A 21576-nucleotide genomic window follows, 5' to 3' on the forward strand; every position below is an offset into this window, starting at 1 on the left:
GAGAGAGACGATGCTTGGGAACGCCTCGGGATCCCTCCGGAAAAGCTGGAAGAAGTGGCTGGGGAAAGGGAAGTCTGGGTATCCCTGATGAAGCTACTTCCCCCGCGACCCGACCCGGAAAAGCGGTAGATAATGGATGGATGGATGGATGTTCTAAAGTGGCACTTTTTGGAATGGAAATTTAATCATGGAAATGTAAATTTAGTTGGCAATCAGGGCTCTTCGAAATACATCTGATACAAACGGTCAATGGGATATCTGCTAATGTAAGTGCAGCGTAAACTGATAAATCAAATATACTCATCAATGCGCATTTTAAAATGTACTGCCTCTGCTCAACCAATAAACCACCAGTGTAAATCTAAACGACGGAAGAAATTGTGGAAAATTAAATATGGTCAAAATACACGCATCGAATCATTGCAGACCAGTAGTGTAATCCTGACGTTAACGTACACTTAGGGTCATATTCTCTCGTTTGTGTATTTCTGCGGCCTCAGTTATCAAGCGCGTGTACAAGCATTCCTCTGCAAAGGAAGGGATTTATCAAGTTGGATTTGTGTGTGTGTGTGGAGGCGTGCGTAAATTTGCACACAGCCCAGACCGTGCGTAGACGCAAAACCTCGTAAAGAACAGTGACACTATAAATAGAACCCACTAAGACGGTTACAAAAACCGTCTGAGCACACATCCAGCTCCTGTCACTGCTGGGATTTGTGGTCACTGGAATATTTTAGCGGGAGTTTGGAGAGACGACGTTGCATTTCGGAACCAAAACAAAGCCAAAATAATGCTGACAGTTTTGCACAGAATTATTTCCTTGGTTCTGGTTTATACCCAACTCTTCCGTACAGACATCAACAAGCCGAAATGAAACTGGTTTCCCAAACATGTACCCTATTTTTCAGACTATTATCGTGAACGTAATTCAATTTGATTTGCCATCATGATGGTACGACAGTGAACTGTTCTTGCCGACAAAGGGATGTCTTTTATTCGTTTGATTATTTTGTTTTTATGCGAAATTGGGAAAATGTTTATTGGCAACATCGAGGACAAATATTTTGGGATACTCAACATCTGTGAATGGAGACACACAGCAGAACCCTCCCTCTCCACAAAGGCTGTCCATTCTGCTTGAAAACGTCGGTACTCCTCGTATTTTTTTTCTTTGAGCAACCTTTGTCAAAAGCGTTTCCATAATTCCGAAGTTGTTCTGACACGATCAGCGTTCGACCCGAAGCCTGCAGACAACGACAGCCTCACGAGGACAAACTGTCTCTCCATCACTGCGAGAGCACAGCTTCCGGGTGAATCCGCCTTGCAACCTTATGGGAAGTCATTGGATGGCTCAACTAAGTCTGGCCTTCTGTGACAACCGAAACCATCCTGTCGGGATTCAGAAAGGCTGGAATAGGCTAGTTGTAGTTGCAACCGACGATGAGTCTGACATATTTCCTTGAGAAAACTTTGTCAAAAGCGATTCCATAATTCCGTAGTTGTTCCGACACGATCAGCGTTCGACCCGAAGCCTGCAGACAACGACAGCCTCACGAGGACAAACTGTCTCTCCATCACTGCGAGAGCACAGCTTCCGGGTGAATCCGCCTTGCAACCTTACGGGAAGTCATTGGTTGGCTCAACTAAGTCTGGGCTTCTGTGACAACCGAAACCATCCTGTCGGGATTCAGAAAGGCTGGGATAGGCTAGTTGTAGCTGCAACCGACGACGAGTGTGACGTAAGCGACGTAGAAGAGGAAGCGGCGTGTCGTCTACCTCTGGAGTTAGCGGACTTGTTTAGAAGTGATACAGAGGATGAAGATTTCATTGGATTTTAGTTCAGGGGCATTTGGAGTGACACGGATGGTTTTGGTAAACTTTTCAGGCACGTTCTCGTTGTGTTATGTAACGTAAGCATACCATTCAGCCTATTGTTGCCTCTATTTTTATTTTAAATTGTTTGTCATTTAAATTTCAAATAACATCTGTTCTTGGTGTTGGATCTTATCAAATAAATTTCCCCCCAAAATGCGATTTATACTCAAGTGTGACTCGGGAGGTTTTTTTCTTCGTTTTTATGGATTTTATGGCTGCTGCGGCGTATAGTCCGGAAAATACGGAAGTTGGAGCAACCGTGAAACCACGTTTCAATTCAAAGCGTTTCCCAATGCAAATGATGCTAAACTTGTGTGGGCGTGGCAGTTTAGAACAGGTGTGATTTATCAAAACCTCTTGCTGGTGTGCGTGCGACAGGTGTTCACATGTTTGATGAATACTGATTTATTTGTACTCACACATTCTGGATTTCAGTCTTACAAAACAAACTCAGAACCTGTTTGGTAAATGAGGCGTCTGACTTGTGCAAATTCTAAGTATGCGCATTCTCTTATGATGACTACTGACACACCTGTGTACGTGATCTTTGCATATACAGTGAAGAAGATAAGGTCTCAGGTGTCCAAATACTTATTTGTCGCTGTATCACACAAATAAATCGTTTAAAAAAAAAAAAAAAAAAAAAAATCACATTGTGATTTCTGGATTTTTGTTTTTCGATTATCCCTCACGCAGTGGACATGCACCTACGATAAAAATTTCAGACTCCTCCGTGATTTCTAAGTGGGAGAACTTGCAATATAGCAGGGTGTTCAAATACTTATTTTCTTCACAGTATGTGCATATTACTCAGTGAAGTTCTTGATTCTGGAGTTTTTCCCGAGATGTGGATATTCACGAAATCTATTTTCCTGAAAAGTTGTCTAGTTGGTGGAGATAGAAAAAAATGTCACTAAATACTGCAACTTTTATAGTACAGTACATTTCTTTACCACACCGATTACGCAGTTAATTTGGTCTCCACACCTGCCGTTGACCTCACAATCACGCCACAACGTGGGGGTTTGTATGGATTTTGGCAGTGAAATTGCTCAAAAACGGGTTCCATATTACTGGAAAGGACTGCTAATTTTGTTTTCTTGAGCTAAAAAAAAAATACATAAAACTAACTTAGGAGCACTATTAACCATTTTGACCTCATAGCATCTTTAATTATTGTAATATTGTGTCCACAAGGACTCTTTACAATGTAAAAAAATTTATAATGTAGGGTGCTCAATGCGTCAATCGACTACTGAGAGTTTCTTTCGGGTTGTCCAGTCAGGGGTCGCCACAGCGTATCTTCTCAGATGACACGACCATATTTGTTTGCCGCAGTTTTTACACCGGATGCCCTTCTGTCGCAACCCCTAAGGGGAAGTGGAGACCCCCAGTGAGTTACGAACTCACGACCTTTGGTTTACCAAAACGACGCTCTAACCACTGAGCTACGGGGTCTCCAATCGAGATCGACTACTGGTCAGAAAAAATAAATCATCAGTCTTGTTAATCTACTGGTCAATTGCAAAGTTAGTGTGGCTTTATCGCATGGCATTAAAACGTGGACTTCGGTCTACGATCCTCAATATGAAATTTGACTGAGAGTGGGTTTGACCAATCTGCCCTTCTCTAAGGAGCCACCGCGCATGTGCACATAATGGCGCGTTTTAGCAAGCTAGTGAGTTGGAAGAAATACTGCACTCCCGATTCCGGTGTACAAATTGATGTCCGTCACCACGGGTGAGGCCATTCGAACGAGCTTATTGCCAAGTGCAGGGAGAACGATGCGTTCCCGGTATGACGGCCTGAACGATCCCCGTGCTGAAAAATCTCGCTGTGATTAATGCGCATGCGTGTATATTTTGGAAACTTCCAGCCAGTCTGGAACATCCCCATCCATACTTCTTCAACATGTGCCATTGGACAACTTGTCGCCGCACAACGTCCATTTATGTGTATATCTTTTTATCAATTTGTGCTTTAAGGTAAGATATCACGTATATGTTAACTCCCTCTATGGCACAGTGGTTAGAGCATTGGTTTTCGAATCTCATCTGGGGTCTCCACGCCCCTTCCAGGAACGGCATCCGGCGTAAAAACTGGGCCAAACAAATATGAGCGTTCATCTGAGATGACAAGCTGTGGCGACCCCGAACGGGACAAGCCGGAAGAAACTCACTTTTAGCGCCATCTGTGCAGAAGAAGTAACTATGAGACCCGGGGATTTCCGAGTAAGTGTCCGCTACATACCCAGAATTCCCTCGTTAGTAACGCATGCGCATTAATCAAAAGGAGATTTTTCAGCACGGGGGATCGTTCAGATCGTCACAGCGGATTTGCTTAATTTCCACTGCATAATACGCCAACAAGCACAATATGAGAGGAATAACAGATGCGGCGATAAAGATCGTTTGTTCCATTTACGCCGGATCTCTTCAAAGACGCCTATTCTGCTCACTTCTGGATTATGATGATGAAAACAGTGACCGCTCAGGGTTATTGTTGCACACTGATGTCAGATGGCTTAGTCGAGGCAAATTCCTGCAAAGATTTCAACATTAAAGTGCCACTGACATCCCTACATACGTTGTCATATAAATATTGTGATGAAAATTACATATGATATTCACTTTATAACACATGAGCCTCGAGAGGATTTTTATGGCGAGAGATACAAAAATTCATATATGACAACTTCATGACAGGGCGTTGAAAAAACAGATGGGTCCATTCCGGCTGCTTTTTTTTTTTTTTAAATTAAAAACATACAAAAAAAAAATCATGCCATACATGTCAGTGGGACTTTAAGGTTTTTTTCCGTGAAGATAAACATGAGGAATATAACCGCTATTATTTTTTTTTTTTTTAACCCATCTGACCAAACAAAGACAAAACTCATCAATATGATGAGTTAATGCTTTCAGACGACTTCCAAACCTCACTTCAGAGCTGGAGACGGAAAGGAAGTCATGTATGCATCTTGACAGTGGACGCTACACAAAACAGATTGACAGATTGTCTGCCAGAATTTGAGAAACCAATTTCAAGACTTTGCTTCCTGTGTGATCCTTTTCGGGAAGATGCTGAGGTTGTTTCACATGCATCAAAAAATTGCAACACTGTTGCACTTGAACTCTTCAGGAGTGGTTTTTGACACAACAAGCCGTCGTTGATCTGAATTCTTGAGGTTACTCAAGAGGAAAAGTACTCCCAACGTGAGGAAATGTGCAACATCCTCGACTTCGTTATTTGCCTCCACTTATTTTTGAGAGTCAGCATTTTCCCACATGGAAATAATCAAGTCTAAGTACCGTTCCACCATGTACGATGATCATTTGGAAGTTTGTTGAATCAATTAAATTATAAAATATACAAGATTAAAAAAAATGACATGGCACTGCGGCTCAGATGGAAAGCATTGGCCTCAAAGTTCTGAGGTCCCGGGTTCAATCCCGGACCCGCCTGTGTGGAGTTGGCATGTTCCTCCCGTGCCTGTGTGGGTTTTCTCCGGGCACTCTGGTTTCCTCCCACATCCCAAAAACATGCAACATTAATTGGACACTCTGAATTGCCCCTAGGTGTGATTGTGACTGTGGCTGTTTGTCTCCATTTGTCCTGTGATTGGCTGACAACCAGTTCAGGGTGTACCCTGCCTCTTGCCCGTTGACAGCTCCAGCACTCCCTGCGACCCTTGTGAGGACAAGCAGCAAAGTTATGTGGTTAAATCTTATCCCCGATCCTGTTTCATAACAGTACCTGGGATTAAAATCCAACAACCACAATATCAGTATATAGGACAAATCGAAATAATGTCTCATGATCTCACTTTTGTTGTTGTTTTGACTTATTTTTTTTTCCCCCCAAATAGAAAATGTTTATTCAAATGCAACTTCCCAGTAGTTTCGCGAAACACTTGCTATATAAAAAGACTGAATGACAAAAAAAAAAAAAAAAAGACCGCAGTAAATGTAGTATTTTAATGAATTCCATTTGTCGTGTACGGGCTACCCAGGCAGCCACTTTGTCGCTAGCACGACTCATTCAAAACAAGCTAACCTGCAGCCCATACAAATGCAAACCATGGTAACGCAATGCGCATGGAAGAGCGACCCCGATGCCTCGACGTGACCGGGATGAATGGCGAGATCAGCAGACCACGACCGAAGACACTCACCCAATTCTGCTGCGCGTTGCTCAGCTTCTGCTTTTTGTGCGAGTTTCCATACATCTCCATGTCGGTCCGCTGACTTAGTGCCGTCGTTTTCGAGCGCTTTTTAAAGCCGACGAGGCGTGATTCAACGTAAACTTGATATTTCAGCTCGACACGGTGCCGCCAGGTATCACCTAAGCAGAAGGCGAACAACAGGAAGCGAGGCGACGCGGAGGTGTGCGCGGGGAGGGGCAGAGGCGAGGGGCCACGTCGCCAGGCGAAGCTAGGCACGTTTTCTATTTTCTTCTTCTTTTTTAAAAAAATCTGTGTCTTCTTCGTGTTGTTTTGGAATCCAGCCTAATGGTGCACTTTCGCCACCTTCTGTTCCGGAGTGTGTGTGTGTGTGTGTGTGTGTGTGTGTGTGTGAGGTTGTAAATCATTCATTCGCACATACGATCATAAATAATGATCAAATATATAAAATGATAAAAGTAAAAATACACGTGGAAAAAAATAAATAACAAGAACCAGCAATTCCACATTTCTTTCTGTGGTGGTTTTTACTTATTTTGCTCGGTTGCGGAGGCAAAAATGACTGAGATGTAACCAAGAGAATCCGGTCACTTTTCAAAACTAAAGATTATTCTGTCTTGGATAATGAATACAACGGAAGTTATTATTTCTTCGGCGGCACGGTACCAATTGATTCACGGACCGCGGGGGTTGGGGACCACCGATACGCTGTACTCCTAATGGCTAAAATAGATCCCTGCGCTCTTTAGAATTTCTAATAGTGCTTTAACATGCTGTCGGCCATTTTGAATCCCCCCCTTCAGTATCAACCAATGTAATTTTTTCCATCACCACTTTGAGTTTTTCATATTTCCACTTTAGAAGGACCTGGTGACTACGACTCCTGACACTCCTCACCCAGTCCTGTTTGGTGTCCTTCCATTTTCTTCCGCTTATGTGAGGTCGGGACTTCCCTCTTCCTCCAACTCTTCCAAGGGGATCCCAAGGTGTTCCCAGGCAAGTCGAGAGACATAGTCCCTCCAAGCGTATCCTGGGTCGTCCCACCTCACCTCCCCAAACCACCGATATCACCGCAGACGCCGCAACGATCCGCCTGCCGATCTTCCGTCCCATTCTTCTGTCACTCGTGAACAAGTCTTGGGAAAGGGTCTCATCCCCCAGCCGAAGAGGGCACGCCACCCTTTTGCGACTGAGGACCACGGTCTCAGGTTTGGAGGTGCCGATTCTCATCCCAGTGCCTTCACACCGGCCTGCGAGCTACTCCAATGACACTTGGAGATGGCACACGGTGGCAGCCAACAGAAACACGTACCGGTAGTTCTAAAAAACAAAACTATGTAATGTTTCAATGTTCATAAACAATTTTCTTTTTTTTTTTGGAGGACAATAAGAATTTCAGCATGGGATCAGCGTCGTAAGTGGAATTATCTCGGAATCAAAGCCACTCAGTAGCAAGACAAATTTCCGGCAAAAGAGGAAACCAAACTTTGGATATTCTTCAGTGTGAGGTTTCAAATTAAAAAAAAGCCTCGTACACTCTCAACAATGCATCTTTTTATTCTTACTAGATTTGATAGAGCGAAATTTACGACGCCCGATCTCAGGTGGTTTGAACCAACCTTCGAAGCAGTTCGTTAGGGTTAGAATCTATTCCAATTGGGAGTTCAAAAATGCTGTCACAACCACTGATCTAAAAAAAAAATGACCAGACGGCTCATTGGCCTCCAAAACTGAAGTCGCCGTCCGCCATCTTGATACTCCCGAAACAACCACACCGACCCGTGCAGCAACAGTGGCGATAATCGCCAGTTTCGTGGATGTGAGAAAACATTCCAAGGGTAAGTTAGAATGATTTACTTTGACACTGTTAAAGTTTGTTTGTAAAGGTTTTTTTTTTTTATTTTCTGCTTAGCTGAATTCCTATGATTCTAATTGGTATAATTCACTTGAACAAAGTTTTGTTTCCGGTTGTTGTCGTTCACTGTTCACTCTCTGCTTCACCTTTGTAGGCCGACGGGTTTCCGCGAAAAAGCGATGTCAATATTTTCCCAAACTTCATCACTGGATAAGCAAGAAAGCACATTTTGTATGATTTTTTTTTGTAATGAATTTCATCATACAGAACTCTCCAAATTGAATTTGATTTTCAAATGCGAGGAGACAACAAATGAACAATGCGTTTTGCGTGTATTTTCCCATTGCGCGTCCTTATTTCCAAAAACATATCGAACTCAAGTTTTTATGACAAAAAAAGCTTCGTTTTTTTTTGCTATGTTATGAAAGTGGACCGAATCTCAGGTTCGTACTGTTGGGGTGTTCAGGTGTCACCCCATAGTTGTGCGTTCTTTTTTTTGTATTGTTTTATGGGGGGGGGGTCAAGTTACTCTGGCTTTCTCCCACATTCCAATAACGTCCATCTTTCATTCATTGAACTCAAAAATTGCACATTGGACCATAGCCGGCCCACAGACTGTAGCTTGCTCATGTTTGCTTTTAACAGTACGAGTTGAGAATGAATTTACACGCAAAAATATTCCATTTTTACTTCGTACACCCGTAGTTAGGAACACACAACACATAATCAATTATATGTATCACACACTCATAGGTCGGCTTCAAAGTAAAATTTCCAAATTGATCAAAGGCGAGAGCGTCTTAAAATGGAAAAACGGCTCAACGTTTCGAATCCTGCATCGCTCCGTTTTTTGCTATGTTATGATGATAGCGTTTCACATCGTATTTTGTGAAAAGTGAACATGTCACGGAAATCGGCCCCGAGGTAAATATGCCAAGTTTCTTGTTAGTCACGCTGTTCTATGTCTTTCTTTTTGCAATTGGCATTTTTTGGCTTACCAAGTCGAATTAAAAATCCTTCGTGTTACCAGAACTGGAAAAAATGACAAGATCACACGACCAGTTTTAATTCTACATGGCAAACTTTGAGGAAAAACCCCGCCTTAAATCCAACCGGTAAACACGTTTTGGGAGTACCAAGATGGCGGGCAACTGGCTTCAACCAATCGACACACCGCTAAATATGTTATTTATTTATTTTTTTTTTTTTTAGATCAGTGGTCACAACTTGTAACTCTGCTCAAGTAAGACTTTTTTTTTTTTTTTTGCCGTTTGCATGAATATTACCCACTTGCAGGGAGATAAATTTGTCGGAGCTTAGCTCATATGCATTTTTAACAACACGACATGCCCTAATATCAGTTTTTAGCGCACAAAAGGCCCTTTTTATTAAATGAAAATAACTCCTCGGGCTGAACACTAGGGGTCACTACGGAGCAGCTTTACCATTCACGCGCACACAAGCACGAAGCGTTGTCACACAGAGTCCGACGTCAACGCGCCACTTGGCTCTGTGACGCCACCCCGCGTGACGTCGGCGGCCGGGCGAGTTGACGCGAGTCACCTTCGGGGGCGGGGGCCGGAGAGGGGGCCGAGTGGGATGGACGCGAGGGGCGAGGCGAGCGGAGTCTGGCTGGCGCACGGAAAACGATGGGCGGCGGGGAGGAGCGAGCCCCGGAAGGCCAGGGTCTGTCCCCCGAGGAGCCGGAACACTCCTCCCCGAGCCGAGAGAGCTCAGCATCGCCGCTCAGCGCTGCGGACGCCGCGACGACATCGGAGACCCGGAGGCCCGACGAGGACAGGTAGGACCGCAGAGGTCCCCGAAACTTGGACTTCCGTGTTCCGTTTGGAGAGCCAGAAATTCCACAAAAGTGTTGCTTTTCTAGACTAGATTGCAAAGAAATCCGACAAGATATTAGAAAGACATTCATCATTATTTAGTATCATTGCTTTTGTGAAGGCATCTTTTGTGTGACTACTGCCTGGATGTCATCGAGCAAATACATTTTTTTTTCAAGTCCTCCGAGGGCTATCAACCTACGAGAACCCCCCACCCCCACCCCACCCCAAAGAAAAAGTTCATAATACTGCGGCTTATATGATAATCATTTGTTGCTTCTTACCACTCACGTGATTAAATGAAGTGTATCAATCCATCTATGTTTGCTTTTAGTCGCAGTTGCTCTGCGGTCAGTTTTTAGCCCGCGAGCGTATCTGGACCGAATCTCAGGTCCGTACTATTGGGGTGTTCAGGTGTCACCCCATAGTTGTGCGTACTTTTTTGCATTGTCTTTGGGGTGTCTGGTTACTCTGGCTTTCTCCCACATTCCAATAACGTGCATGTTAGATTTATTGAATACAAAAATTGCAAACAGTCCGTGGAATTGCACGTTGGACCACAGCCGGCCCGCAGACTGTAGATTGCTCACCTTTGCTTGTAACTGTTGTAACAGTACGAGTCGAGTGAATGAATTTACACGCAAGGATATTCCACTTTTATGATGTACACCCGTAGTTAAGAACACGGCACGTTTGTACATAATGTACCGCTTAATTACACGTATCACATCCTCGTAGGCCGGCTTCAAAGTAAAAATTTTCCAAATTGATCAAAGGCGAGGGCGGCATCGCGAGAGCGTCTTAAAATGGAAAAACGGCTCAACGTTTCGAGTCCTGCATCGCTCCGTTTTAATTCGATTGCGTCCGCCCAGATGTTGGAAGTCTGCCTGAAAGGGAGAGAGCGTAATTACAAGAGACTGGAAATGACCTGTTGCCCCCCCCCCCCCCGATCCTCATGTGGAACATGGTGTTTAACACTGTGTGTGTGTGTGTATCTGGATAAGGGTCCTGCCCGTTATTACCGACAACGTACGTCCCACTTGTGGTCGACCTCCCCCCTCAGCCCCCCCAAGCTGCACCATCCAATAGAAGACTGAGCATGTTCGATACTGTACTGCAATTCAAATGAATTTTGACAGTTAAACGTGTCAGGATGTTTCTCAAAGTGTGATGAAGACTTTTTTTTTTTTTTAATTTTCACCTTTGTGAAATCTGAGGCAACTGAAGTTAATATTTATGCATGTTCATTTTTTTGAATTTTATTTACAAAAACAACACTTTCCAGTCAGCTGGTAAAGCGTTGGCCTCACAGTTCTGAGGTCCCGGGTTCAATCCTGGACACAGCTGTATGGAGTTTGCATGTTCTCCCCCTGCATGTGTGGGTTTTATCCGGGTGGTTTCCTCCCACATCCCAAAAACATGCAACATTAATTGGGCACCCTAAATTGCCCATAGGTGCGATTGTGAGTGTGGCTGTTTGTCTCAATGTGCCCTGCGATTGGCTGGCGACGCCTCCTGCCCGCTGCCAGCCGGGGTAGGCCCCGGCACTCCCCGCGACCCTCGTGGGGATCGGCGGCAAAGGAAATGGACGGACGGAACGTTTTCCACAACGTTTCGAGAGGTCTCCACCTTGAACATGACTTTATTTTCATCCCCCTGCCCCACCCCGCCTTGATGGACACGATCCACGCCCCGCCAAGCGCTAAATGAGCGGGGAGGCACGCTAACATGTTATTACCGCGGCCCCAAAATGGAGGCCCAGCCCGAGTTCTTGCGGAGTATAAAACACAGCCTTCATCCGGGCCCTCTGGAAATAGCCTGGGCGAGTTATCCGCTCTACTGTGTCTACATGTGAAATAACTTTTTTTTTTTTTTTTTTTCCCATCATCACCCAATCCCTTTGGAGCACCGTCCGGTGGGAAAACAAGACTTTTTCCTTGCTTCCCATCAGAGCGGACTCAATCCTGCATCCTTACATGGACACTGCTAAATGTTACACGTGTGTGGAAAATGTGCTAACTTTTTAAAATGAAACTACAAGTACGCAAAGTAAATGTTGCTTAAATGATTGTTTGAACTCGAAATTGTCCCAATCCAACTTTTTTCAATTCCGATACAAATGTTACAGCCTCGTGTTTTAGCCGATAACGAAATCAGTCCGACCAGATTTCAGCAGTAATCCTTCCCGTTTTATCTGTAGTGTAGAATGGAATGTGAGAAAATGATCATTATCAACGGTTGGTGTAAGAAAAAGGTACATAATGTAGCTGCTGTTCACGTGTTGACCTCTTAGGGGCAGTGTGGTGCGCGCACCGAGCTTCTCGCGCAGGAACAAAAAAAAGTGGAAGTCAGAAGAATTTGTTTTTCTCAAAGAGTTTCACGAATATTCGCCTTGAGAGGATTATATTGCCTGTTTTGTATGTTGGTGTCCAGCGTTTGTGTAGCAATATTTATTTTTTTTGGAAAATAATAAGTTTCTTTCAGCTTGTCCCGTTATATCTAATGAAAATTTATGCTAATTGTCGTTAGCTCGACTGGCGTATTTCATTCCTTGTTTGCTAGCTTTGAGCTACCAGTTTTTGTGACACAAAATCAAAGAACGAAATGAAGTCTGATGTATTGGAACGTTTCGTATTCGTAATTCTTTTGTGATGTAAGCATTTTGATGAACTTTTAAAACTGGAGTTTCAAGAAACAATAAAGCAAACAATATTCACTCTTATTGCTTGTTATTTTTGTAGCGTCTCAGTGATTTTTGATCACGTGGGCTCTGCATGCTCGAGAAGAGCATGGAATGGGCGTGCTTGAATAAGTTGTGGAATCTGAGATTGATCTGATCTTGGAACAATTTCTGATCTCCAGATCGGTACACCCTTAATTGTTAGCATACTTCTCCAGCTTTTTCAACCCTGTTAAATGGCTTTCAGGCCCCATCGAGTCCGTTCCACACGTGGTCCCAACAAGTCTGTCCGACCTCTTGTCGAAGTCTCTTTCCAGGTGCATTTCACCAATTTCCCCCTTTGCAATCTTAAAAGTCGCATCATCTCCGCCCCACCTCTGGTCTAAGGCACCTGACATGTTGTCCCACCAGGTCTGGCCTACATCTGCTCTAAGGATGCATGCAGTTCTGCCCCATTTACGGTGTAATACCCCATTATGTCCAATCCCCAGATTTATGCCCGAGGCTCCCCATCAGGTCCACCCACCTCTTGTCTTAGGTCCACTGCTCAGGTCTATCTCATCAGTGGTTTAAGGTCCCGAGGTCACGACACTTAATAATATCACGTGCGGTCCCCCAGGTCCTTCCTGACGCAACCCCTCTGCATTTTAGCCGGGGAGAGAAGCTTACAGCACCTGGTATTCCCGGGTGGTCTCCCATCCAAGCACTAAAACCAGGGCCAAACCCCCTTAGGGTCCGAGATTTGAGGAGATTGGGCGTTCTCAGGGAAGCTGATCCGAAACATCGCAAATTTCACATAATCAGCAAATTCATAATTGATAAATTTTAACATTCTCCTGCATCTGGAGTCAGAATTTTCTAAGACCAGAGACCTTGCGTAATCCTTTATCCAGTATGTGGCGTGCTAATTATCTTACGTAGTTTACGTCTGCAATAATCGGTCTGGTGTCTCCTCGCCGTCTGTCAAAATATTATAATTTGCAGCCATCCGTCAGCTGCACCACACATCTCACATCTGTGATTCTCATACTCATCCCCCCACCCCCGACCCCCTTGGAAAAATCGATCCTCAGCAACTCGACACCATCGACGTCCCTCCAGCCCTTCGCACGAGTGCCACATTTGTCTCCGAGTAAACATCACATCGTCTATGCATCCCAAATGGCTATCGGTTAGAATCCGTATCCACAGATCCATTAGCAGTTAAAGGCACCTTTTAAAACCTTTTAGACGTGAAATAATAAAAATGTTGAAGGCGGGTATTGCCGTATGGTTGGTGAAGGGCTTCATCCAGCTATGAAGTGGAATGCGCTGAAAAATATGACCAAATTCTGTAGTAGATTGACCGAGTAGTGCTTTGGATTGTGATTGCAGTGCCGACACCTCCGTCCAGAGGGATTCCACCCGTGAATGGACACAGCAGGACGCCATGACGTCATCACAGGCGGATAGCACGACCCCGAAAATGGAAGGCGGCGTCGGACGCGGCGGTGACAAAAAACCCTGCCCCGTGCACGCGCCGGGCGCCGGCGACACCAAGCGGGGCTTCCGCAAGAGCCGGCAAAACGACTACGTGAAGATCTCCATGAAGGAGCCCGAGGGCAACCGCCTGCCGTCAGAGTGGTGGAAGACCACGCTTCTCTTCTTCTACGCCGGCCTCAGCCTGGTGCTGACCACCGTGGTCATCACGGTGGTCCACGAGAGGGTTCCGCCCAAAGAGAGCATCCCGCCGCTGCCCGACACCTTCTTTGAATACATCGACAGAGTCAAGTGGGCCTTCACCGTCACGGAGGTCAACGGCATCGTGCTGGTTACCGTTTGGTTCCTGCAGCTCTTCTTCTTCAACTACAAGTAATTCTTTATCCGGTCCTGTCTCGTGCAAATAAACCACTGCTCGGCCCACACCCCCAACTCCAGGGACAATGACAAGTAGCTCTTCGTTACCTTGACGATGACGACGGACGCAGTTCTGAGGACCTGGGTTCGATCCCAGCCCTCCCGGTGTGGAGTTTTGCATGTTCTCCCCTTTGCCTGCGTGGGTTTCCTCCGGGCACTGTGTTTTCCTCCCACTTCCCAAAAGCCTGCAACGTTAATTGCCGACTCTAAATTGCCCATAGGTGTGATTGAGAGTGTGGCTTTTTGTCTCCATGTGCCCTGCGATTGGATGGTGACCAGTCCAGGGTGTACCCCTCCTCATGCCTGTTGACAGCTGGGATAGGCTCCAGCACTCCCCACGACCCTCGTGAGGATAAGCGGCAAAGAAAATGGATGGATAGAATCTACAAATTACATTGTATTTTCATTTTTGGAGGCAGCACTTCATCAATCTGTCACATGACTGACCCTGAAAAAAGCCCAAGATGTCTTCCTGTGTAAGGTCCGCAAAGAGCGTGACTACGGTTTGATTACATGACTTGCAAAAAAAATTCATCATTTATTTTTACAAATGTGATATATGTTGGGCGGCACCGTGGCTCAGCTGTTAAAGCGTTTGCTTCACAGTTCCGAGGTCCCAGGTTCAATCCCGGACCCGTCTGTGTGGAGTTTGCATTATATGTTCTACCAGATTACATTTAGCAATTTGTGCAGAGCTGTGTTAGGTGGCGCATCCACATCCGTTGTCCCCGGCCATCGCCATTTAGTAATAATGTGTATTTTTTGCAGGTCGATCGTGTGCCGACGCTACTTCTTCCTCCTGGGTACTTTGTACTTGTACCGCTGCATCACCATGTACATCACAATCCTCCCCGTGCCCGGCATGCACATGACCTGCGCGCCCAAGGTGAGCAGACGGGCGCGAAATATCCGCATTTGTGGAGACGTTTTAAAAAAGGCGATTTGCGCTTCCATATTTCTCAGCTGGGTCCGATTATGATTTCAAACTGTTCGGCCCGTGAGATGTATGCTATATCTTAGCCCAGTATATTAGAATTTGAACACTAAAAAAAATAGAGCGAGAAACGCAGGGCAAGTTGTAAAATCCATATCGATGCGTTTTAACGTTTTATATCAGACATGGCAGGACTCAGGTCTCATGACATGACCCGAATTAGACTCGTGTTGCCAATTTTAGGACTTGCGACTAGCTTAGCTAAAAGTCAAGAAATACTCAACTTGGAAACTAGGTTGAACTTTTACTTGAACTATATGAGTTGACAAGTCCTTATGATGGTGATGCGGTACACACGCCAGACTTTGGTGCGGGTAGCGTGGGATTGATTCCCGCTCAGCGATGGCGTCGATATCCGCCCTGCGTCTGACCGGCGATCAGGTCGGGTAATAGTCCGCCTTTTCGCCTGAAGCTAGCTGGGATAGGCTCTGGCTCTCCCGTGACCCTTGTGAGGATAAGTGGCTTGGGTAACGGATGGATGGAAGTCCTACTGTTTATATTCCAAAGTCCAAATTTTCAATATAGTTTTCATTTTGTTTTTGAAAAATAATTTTGTGCGCGTGTAGTGCACGCCATAAACCTGGCAACGCTACCGCTAGTATATGAGGAAACGAGGGTTGAGCCAGCGTCATTTTGCAAGTATCACTGAGCGATGATTAAATATGGATATAAAGATCATGTTTTTGATAAAATGGGGACATCTATGATGTCTACGTTCTTTCCCACGCAGGTTATGTTAGCTAGATTAGCTTGACAGTTTTACTCACTGCTAGCTAGGCAGACATTAAGATAAATTTTGGGTTAGTCGCACAAATATAAAAACAAAAGTGATAGACAATATGGAGACTGTGTTCTGGAGACCCAAAAAACAGTTTTTGCGTAGACATGTATGCATAAACTGCATCTTGAGCTCATTCACTTTTCACTCATTGATGTGGCAGGGCCGCCTGTGAATGACCTGAACTTCCTAAAGTGACAATCTATAAAGTCTACAAAGTTGATGCTTCCTATGATATATTTTGGGGAAACAACTTGTCAGCACAATGTATGTAGTTTATAAACTTAATAAATTACATATTGAATCTTTGTACAAACCAAAAATACTTGTTTTGAGGCCCAAAAATGTTTTTAAAAATCGGCATTTAGCTGGAATTCTCGTTTTGCTCATGTTGTTATTCTAAAAACTTTTAGATTTTCGTAAAACTGTGTTTAATTGCTAATTTGATACGCTAAAAAATGCTAATTCAACAGCAGGAATTGATTAAAATGGTATGAAGAAGAGGCCAGCAGTGACCACTTTGAAATGATCACAAAAGCATTAAAAAAAAAAAAAAATACCTGTATAACATCATCACGCAAACTCTTTTTCAAACAATTTTAGAAATGGAACAAATAACACCAATGACCCAGGTAACACTGTGTATCAGGCGACTAATAGTGTCGATGAGATTTATGATTTTAACAAAATGGCTACATTTTTTAGAGGTGTTTTTGTGTTGTCATCAGTGCAAAAACATTTTATCACTAGCGGTGTTAACTGTTAGTTTTTTTTTTCTTCCCAAGTTGAGTAATTGTGTCTCGCACATTATGTGACTTACTCCCGTCTCTGATTTGCAAACTTCAATTGCTGTTTTTCAATGTTAGCATCGCAGCTACTAGCATGTTAGCATTTTTTTCCCCCAATTTCCCAAGAAATAGTTGCGGAATACACGGCAAGATGAACTGTAAAACCCTCATGAACACGCTTTTTGAATTTTTGTTTGTAAGCATACAACCATCCAGCTCGTTAGCAATCCGTCACCGTCGACATCGTCACTCGTTCTGCTTCCCATCGGCAGCTCTACGGCGACTCCTACGCCAAGTTCCAGCGAATTCTGAGGTTGATTTCCGGCGCCGGCCTGTCCATTACCAAGTCGCACATCATGTGCGGAGACTTTCTATTCAGCGGCCACACCGTGATGCTCATCCTCACCTACCTGTTCATCAAGGAATGTGAGTCGGTGATATCTCGACAAACGGCTCAAACCAGAGGAAATGATTCATCTCGCTTGGCGTCACGCTTTCCCCGCGTCATGGGCTTTTCCTGCAGACTCCCCTCGCTCGTTCTGGTGGTACCACCTGATGTGCTGGCTGCTGAGTGCCGTGGGTGTGGTGTGCATCCTGGTGGCGCACGAACACTACAGCGTGGACGTGGTGGTGGCCTACTTTGTCACCACGCGACTCTTCTGGTGGTACCACAGCATGGCCAACACACAGGTGGGTGTCACGTGCAAATCCTAACGCAAGGACAGTAAAGCCTCGCTTTTCGAACGTCCCCGTTTTGCTTGTTTAAAGTTATTCTGCGCTTTTGTTATTAACAAAAAAAAAGTTTACAAGGCTGGGGGCCGAGTCGCTACATATACGGGAATGCACTCCCAGCCTAGCATACTCTTAACAGTAGAGCTTACATTTCCAGCAAAAAACAAATCTATTTATTCAATTATTTTATTGTATAAAGTATTTAAACTATACATGTATTTCTACTATGGAGTTTATTATCAGGAAAAGCTAAAAAAAATGCTTTAAAAACCTTACATTTTTTGGGCTTGGAACGCATTATTTCTTTTTCCATTCATTGTAATGGGAAACATCGATTTGGTTTTCGAACAAGTCACTTTTCGAAACGGAGGCATCACTGTAAGCGTTTAGTGAGAAGGTGGGGAGCTACAAACATTAGCTCTGTTCATTTGTTAATTGCATTGCACGCAGGTTAGGAACTGCTTTGTTCCTTTTGTAGTTGTTGAAAACAAAAATTATACTGATTAATATTTTTTTTTCCTCAAACAATTCGTCAGAAATCGGTTGTGGGTATTATTAGACAAGTAAAATGAAAATTTATTGTCACACTTTATAGATGCGTACCGGTACCTACGGGTTGTGAAAAAGGACCTGCACACCAATTATACATATTTGTTAATAATAGTCAGGTATCTTAGAAGATTCAACGTTTTTTTTTTTTATTACAAATTGTGGTATTTTGCTACATTTTTATTCTAAAATAATGGAGCATCTTGTAACATTCAAAACCTTTTTTAATAACAGTAATTTATTCATCCATTCGTCATCTGAGTCGCTTATCCTCACAAGGGTCACGGGAGTGTTAGAACCTCTCCCAGCTATCTTCGGACGGGGGGGGGGGTACACCCTGAACTGGTTGACACCAAATAAAAATTAGGACCCTTTTTTTTTTTAATTAGATGACTAGTACGATGTCTTGCAACATTTTTGAAAATAAACCCGTGTGATATCTTTTAGGCGGCACGCTGGATCAGCTGGTAAAGCGTTGGCCTCAGAGTTCTGAGGACCCGGGTTCAATCCCGACCCCGCCTGTGTGGAGTTTGCATGTTCTCCCCGTGCCTGCGTGGGTTTTCTCCGGGCACTGCGGTTTCCTCCCACATGTCAAAAACATGCAACATTAATTGGACACTCTAAAATTGCCCCAAGGTGTCGTGAGTGCGGCTGTTTGTCTCGATGTGCCCTGCGATTGGCTGGCAACCAGTTCAGGGTGTACCCCGCCTCCTGCCCGTTGACAGCTGGGGAGGCTCCAGCATTTCCTGCGATCCTCATGAGGATAAGTGGAAAAGAAAATGTACGAATGGATGATATATTTTAACTACATTTTTTTTTTAAAAAGAAAGATTTGTGTGTTATCTGGTAACTTAAAACAATTTTTTTGTATTTATGTTTTAATTAAAACAGAAGTGACATCTTACATTTTTTTTAATAAAATAAAACTAGAAAGATCTTGAAACTTACAAAATTTTTAATTTGAAAATGTTCAAGTTAAAAAGTAACAGGAGAGCTTTCCAACGTTCATCTTTTATGAATTTGCGTGACTTTTTCCACAAAGCCACATTCAAACATTCACTGCGTCTTGTTTATTTCCTTTCGGCTTTATTAAGATGATTATTTTTACTTTACTTTACCGCGCGATGCTCACACCCCCCCCCCCCCCACCCCAAATCCTGTTGTGCGCCTTTGTTTAGTGTCAGTGTAACCATAACAACTACCTCAGCAACGCCTGGTGGAACCCGGTCTTCAACTTCATGGAGCAGAACGTGCACACGCCGGTGCCGCGCGTGTACGGCTGGCCCATCACCTGGGCCCCCGCCTGCCTGAAGAACCCCTGTAAGAAATACTCCATGGTACAGAGCACACGTGATGAGTGACAGACTCGAGCGGGGGTCGGGGGGGATGTCTAACAAACGTGCCTAGAAGGATAATCACGCTTCCTCTTTTTTGCTGTTGTAATTTATTTAGCCGCCTATTCGTCTGTTCCTTATATGTGTGTGCGTGTACAAGTACGTGTGCCAGCCTCCGGTACAGGGGTGGGGGAACCTCGATCATTTTACACATTAAAAAAAAATATATATATACATTCACCCCACAAATACTCATATCTAATAATATAGATTTGTTCGAAGGTTGCGTCATGTTTTCCATCGATTCTGTGTCACGCCGAATGGGGGGAAAAAGGTTTCCCCACTTCTGTTCCAGGACGTTTTAGAAGCATTTATGGCAACTTAACGTTCCGAAATTAAATTCCAAATGTATTCTTTTTAAAAAAAAATAATAATAATAATTCAATGAGCGGACCTCACAGTCACTGTCACAAGGTGCCTTATTGCGGTGTTACCCAACCAGCCACAGCACCCAAAAAAAAAAAAAAAAGTCATAAAAAGTAATTATATTGTTATAATGATGATGGGGGATGGTAGTAATTGTTCTGGCATAGATGGAGTAGATAAACAAAGCTATATTACTTGTCGTCAATAAATAATCATTTTCAGACCAATTACGTGCAATTGCATTTTTTTTCCCCACGGTACATAACTGTATGACGATCTCATACAACATATTACCGTAATTTCCGGACTATGGAGCGCACCTGATTAAAGTCGCATGTGCCCACATTGAAACATGAGATGTTTACAAAGAAAGTCGGTACACAGAAAGAGTTTTCAAAGTTTTAATTATATACTTTACTTTTTCTTTCCAAACAGTGCCTGTGATGCGGCAGTAACACAGCAGCAACACGCTAACACAGCGCTAACAGGGCTGGTTGAAAAAAAACCAACATACCGGTAAAAATCACTTGAGACGCGGCAGTAACACAGCAGCAACACACTAGCACAGTGCTAACAGGGCCAGTTAACAAAAACATACCAATAAAAATCACCGAGACGTGGCAGTAACACAGCAGCAACACGCTAGCACAGCGCTAACTTGTACCGAAACCGCCTTTACGACTCTCACGTCTTTCTTCCCCTTTAATATTATTTATTAAACTTGATTTCAGGACCCCTCGATATGCGCGTAGCATCGCCAGCGTGTCTCAGTGTCGTAGCCCCAAACATGACATAGTTCACTCCCACGACACGGGTGGAGGTACGCCGTTGTGTTTGAAACCTTTATTGTCTCCCCCGTCAGGCGCTGCACTTCAGCTAGTCTCGTACCAGAGCAGTGAGGGCAGAGACCGAGCGAGCGAGGATAGCGCTCCGCAGCTGACGGCAGATAGGGTGACGCCGACGGGCCTTAATTCCCGTGAGGGACGAGCGATCGGCGACGAGCCGTCGCGAGTCGACGCCGGAGCCGTTAGCGCGACTCCGCCCGACGGGGGCTCCTCGCGTACGTGGAGGAAAGTTAGCCCTCTGGTTACGAGTGCGACGCACAGTCACCGTGACACGAGCGTGAGGCCTTTCACGTAGGGAAAGTGGCCAGTTTAGTCAGGGTGTCGTGTGTGATTTATGATGTCATTTTTTTCCTTCAATAAAGCTTTTTTTTTTTTTTTTTTTGGGGATTTTCCTTATTCTAGATGGCGGCGTAAGATCAACGCCGTTGTTCGGAAGTTGATTTCCCTTTCGTCACACTTCGCTGCCAATGACGGCTATAGAAGTCAAACGTGTTGGCAGCGAATTAATATTCTGGCTTCTTCCTGCATTTCCCCAAAAAATGCATGAAAGGATAAATTGTGTAAAATCATGCTGAATGCCTGTTGCTAATTTTAAAAATGAAAAAAAGAAAGTAATTGACGCACAACCCTAAAAATGTTTAAAATTGCAGATGCAGCTCCTGAGCGCACCCACAAAAGGTGACATCTGTGAGGCTGGGACTGCCCATTTTTATTATTAATTATACTTGGAAAATGAATGTACTATTTTTATTTAAAGCCATATGAAACTCCCAAAAATTTTCAGTTCATTGGATACTGTCTGA

The 21576-nt window shown here is 44.2% G+C and overlaps 2 protein-coding genes across 4 annotated transcripts in view; one reads left to right on the forward strand and one right to left on the reverse strand.

The window, feature by feature from the left end:
* The window catches only part of papss1 (3'-phosphoadenosine 5'-phosphosulfate synthase 1), a 28677-nt gene extending 22071 nt beyond the window's left edge, over positions 1–6606 (reverse strand). Inside the window, exon 1 of the mRNA XM_061829182.1 lies at positions 6050–6606. Coding sequence (XP_061685166.1) covers positions 6050–6109 — 60 coding nt within the window. The 5' untranslated portion in view covers positions 6110–6606. The remainder of the gene's footprint in view (positions 1–6049) is intronic.
* Positions 6607–9459: 2853 nt separating this feature from the next.
* sgms2a (sphingomyelin synthase 2a) lies at positions 9460–21147 on the forward strand. 3 transcript variants are annotated; one of them, XM_061829183.1, is made up of 7 exons: positions 9467–9714; positions 13806–14282; positions 15096–15213; positions 17160–17313; positions 17411–17577; positions 19347–19488; positions 20791–21147. In XM_061829183.1, the coding sequence occupies exons 1-7, from the start codon at positions 9563–9565 to the stop codon at positions 21066–21068; spliced, it is 1488 nt and encodes a 495-aa protein (XP_061685167.1). In that variant the 5' UTR covers positions 9467–9562; the 3' UTR covers positions 21069–21147. The 3 variants fall into 3 exon arrangements, with proteins under 3 accessions (XP_061685169.1, XP_061685167.1, XP_061685168.1); XM_061829185.1 differs by lacking the exon at positions 13806–14282 and having other exon boundaries at positions 9460–9714; XM_061829184.1 differs by lacking the exon at positions 20791–21147 and having other exon boundaries at positions 9470–9714; positions 19347–20169.
* The last annotated feature ends 429 nt before the right edge of the window (positions 21148–21576 follow it).

This window comes from Syngnathoides biaculeatus, chromosome 9, assembly GCF_019802595.1.
Source record: "Syngnathoides biaculeatus isolate LvHL_M chromosome 9, ASM1980259v1, whole genome shotgun sequence".
In the NCBI taxonomy this organism is placed as follows: Eukaryota; Metazoa; Chordata; class Actinopteri; order Syngnathiformes; family Syngnathidae; genus Syngnathoides; species Syngnathoides biaculeatus.